At 51.6% G+C, this 2,500-nt stretch overlaps 1 protein-coding gene across 1 annotated transcript in view; it reads left to right on the top strand.

The window, feature by feature from the left end:
• The window catches only part of LOC125951307 (girdin), a 6,717-nt gene that overhangs the window by 1,785 nt on the left and 2,432 nt on the right, over window positions 1-2,500 (top strand). The window contains exons 2-3 of the mRNA XM_049680054.1: window positions 1-600; window positions 675-2,459. The exon at window positions 1-600 is cut by the window's left edge and continues 714 nt beyond it. Of these exons, the coding sequence (XP_049536011.1) occupies window positions 1-600; window positions 675-2,459 (2,385 nt within the window). The remainder of the gene's footprint in view (window positions 601-674; window positions 2,460-2,500) is intronic.

Here is a 2,500-nt window from a genome sequence, read left to right as displayed (position 1 = left end):
CTGCGAAAATTACGCCAAGAGTTGGAGGAAAAGTCCGAAGTGCTGATGGAGGTGAAGGAAGAGCTCGATCATAAGTGCAACCAGTACGAGAAGCTACGCACCGAAAGCCAGGACTGGTACTCGGAGGCACGCCGTGCGGCCGCATACCGGGACGAGGTGGATGTGTTGCGTGAACGCTCGGAACGGGCAGATCGGCTCGAGATTGAGGTGCAAAAGCTACGCGAAAAGCTGTCCGATGCCGAGTTTTACAAGACGCGCGTTGAAGAGCTGCGCGAGGACAATCGGATGTTGCTGGAGACGAAGGAGATGCTCGAGGAACAGCTGCAGCGATCGCGCAAACGTAGCGACCAGGTGATGACGCTCGAGGCCGAGATCATCAAGTTCAAGCAGATGCTGAACGATATGAGCCTCGAGCGTGATGTGGACAAGAGCAAATTGCAGGATTTGCTGGAGGAAAATGTACAGCTACAGCTGGCTACCAAAAACCTGATGGCAGGACCGGACGCGAACACGGGCAATCTCACACAATCCGACACGGACACAGAGGACCTGCCGTCGAACGATAACAGTCTCTCGGAACAGTTAACAACCAACGCACAGGTAAGCGAATGACAGAGCAATAGAAGCAAGACGCTAAGATCGCATTCCCCTCTTTCTCTCTTTACCCTTTGCAGACACGCGCTCTGAAGCTCGAACTCGAAAACCGACGATTGCTGGCCGCTCTGGATAGTCTGAAGGAATCTTCGTTCCATGAGAACTCGAACAAAATCCTGGAATTGGAGAAGGACAAGAAGAAACTTTCATTGCGACTGGAGCAAACACAGGAAAACTGCAATCGGTTGCTGCAGCAGAACGGTGAACTGGAGGTTGTGTTCAAGAATGCGCTCGAGGAGAACAAGAAACTGCAAGATGCGATCGATTCAAAACAACAGATGATCGATCGGCAGACGAACGATCGCGAGCTTGATCGAATGCGGCAGATTGATCTGGAGAAGCAGATCGAATCGCTAACGAAGGATAAGCAGCGGGTACAGAATCTTTTCGAAAGCATCCAGCGGCGTACGATCGATCTGGAGCGTTCGATCGACAGTAAGAGCAAGGAAAGTGCGCTCCTAAACGAACGGTTGAAGGATCTGGATGACATCCGGAAGGAATTGTACGACTTGCGCGCTAAATGCGCAACGGTCGAGCGTGAAAACGCGAACCTTAACAAGGAGGTCGTGAAGTACAAGGAGGTGTTGGAGAAATGCGAACACGATCTGGATAATGCAAACGGCAAACTCGATACGAAGGAGAAAGAGATAGACCAGCTGACGCGGCAGGTGCAGGAGAGCTCGAGTGTGCTCGTGAAGTTACAGGATCTGGAAAAAGAAAACCAGGAGTTGCTTTCCCAGCAAAAGATGCACAGCGATACGATATCGACGCTGCAGAAGGACCTGTACGATGGCACGATGGCTACGAAGAAAGTAAAACAGAATCTTGAACGGCTCGGACTCAACGAAAGCGAACTAGAGAAGAACGACATGAACGTGGAGGTGATCGTGGAGAAGTTGTGCAAAAATCCCGAATCCTTCAAAACCGTACGCGAGATCGTGCTCAATGTCGTCGGTAAAGAACCGGGTGCGTTGGGCAGCGGTGCTGCCAGTGGCACTAAATCGGCCGACATTTGTGTGCTTTGCCATCGGCAGGAGATTTTCACCGTCGAGAAGAACATCGAGTTCTCGAACTGCGATGAAACGGCGACGGCGGCAGAAGCATCCACGAATACGGGACCCTCTGAAGTGGAGCAAAAGCTTGAGCAGCTAAAGCAGGAACACTCGTCGGTTCTCCTGGCCCACGAATCCTTGCAGGAAGAAAATGCACGCCAAAAGGTGAAAGTCGCAACGCTCGGCTCCCAGATTGCTTCCCTCAATACGCAGCACGTTGCGCTACAGCTTGCCAACTCTCAGCTAGCCGTCGAAAAGGATATGCTTGTCAAGCAGGTTGAAGCGAAGCGGCAGCAGTACGAATCACTGCAGCATGACTACGTCGCCCTGCAGTGTCTCCATGAGCAGCTGAGCAGCGATTACGACGCGTTGAATGGCGAGAAAGAGCTGCTAAAGAACACCATCCGCGATCTGAAGACAGAAAATCGGGATCATCGCGAGCGAATCGCTACGCTCGAGAAAACGATCGAGGAGCTGAAGTCGGAACAGCACGCAATGAAGGATGGTCTGACCAATCTTAACAATCTGCGAGCGGAGCATTCGAAGCTGAAGGACGATTTCCGGTGTCTGTTTACGCAAAGTGAACGGGTGAAGCAGGATTACAAAAATTGTCACGATCAGTACCGAGCGTACCGGACGGAGAACAGCCGGTTGAAGCTACGCAATACCGAGCTCTCCGGTGAGCTTACCAACAAGAAGGAACAGATCAGTAATCTCGAGATCGAATACACTAAAATACACCAAAGATGCGAAGTAAGCAATGATTCCGGAAGGATGGTAACGGACGACTAGCT

This window comes from Anopheles darlingi, chromosome 2 (genome assembly GCF_943734745.1).
Source record: "Anopheles darlingi chromosome 2, idAnoDarlMG_H_01, whole genome shotgun sequence".
NCBI classification, from domain to species: Eukaryota; Metazoa; Arthropoda; class Insecta; order Diptera; family Culicidae; genus Anopheles; species Anopheles darlingi.
The sequence above is the reverse complement of the archived record's forward strand: the minus strand, read 5'-3'. Positions and strand labels throughout refer to the sequence as shown.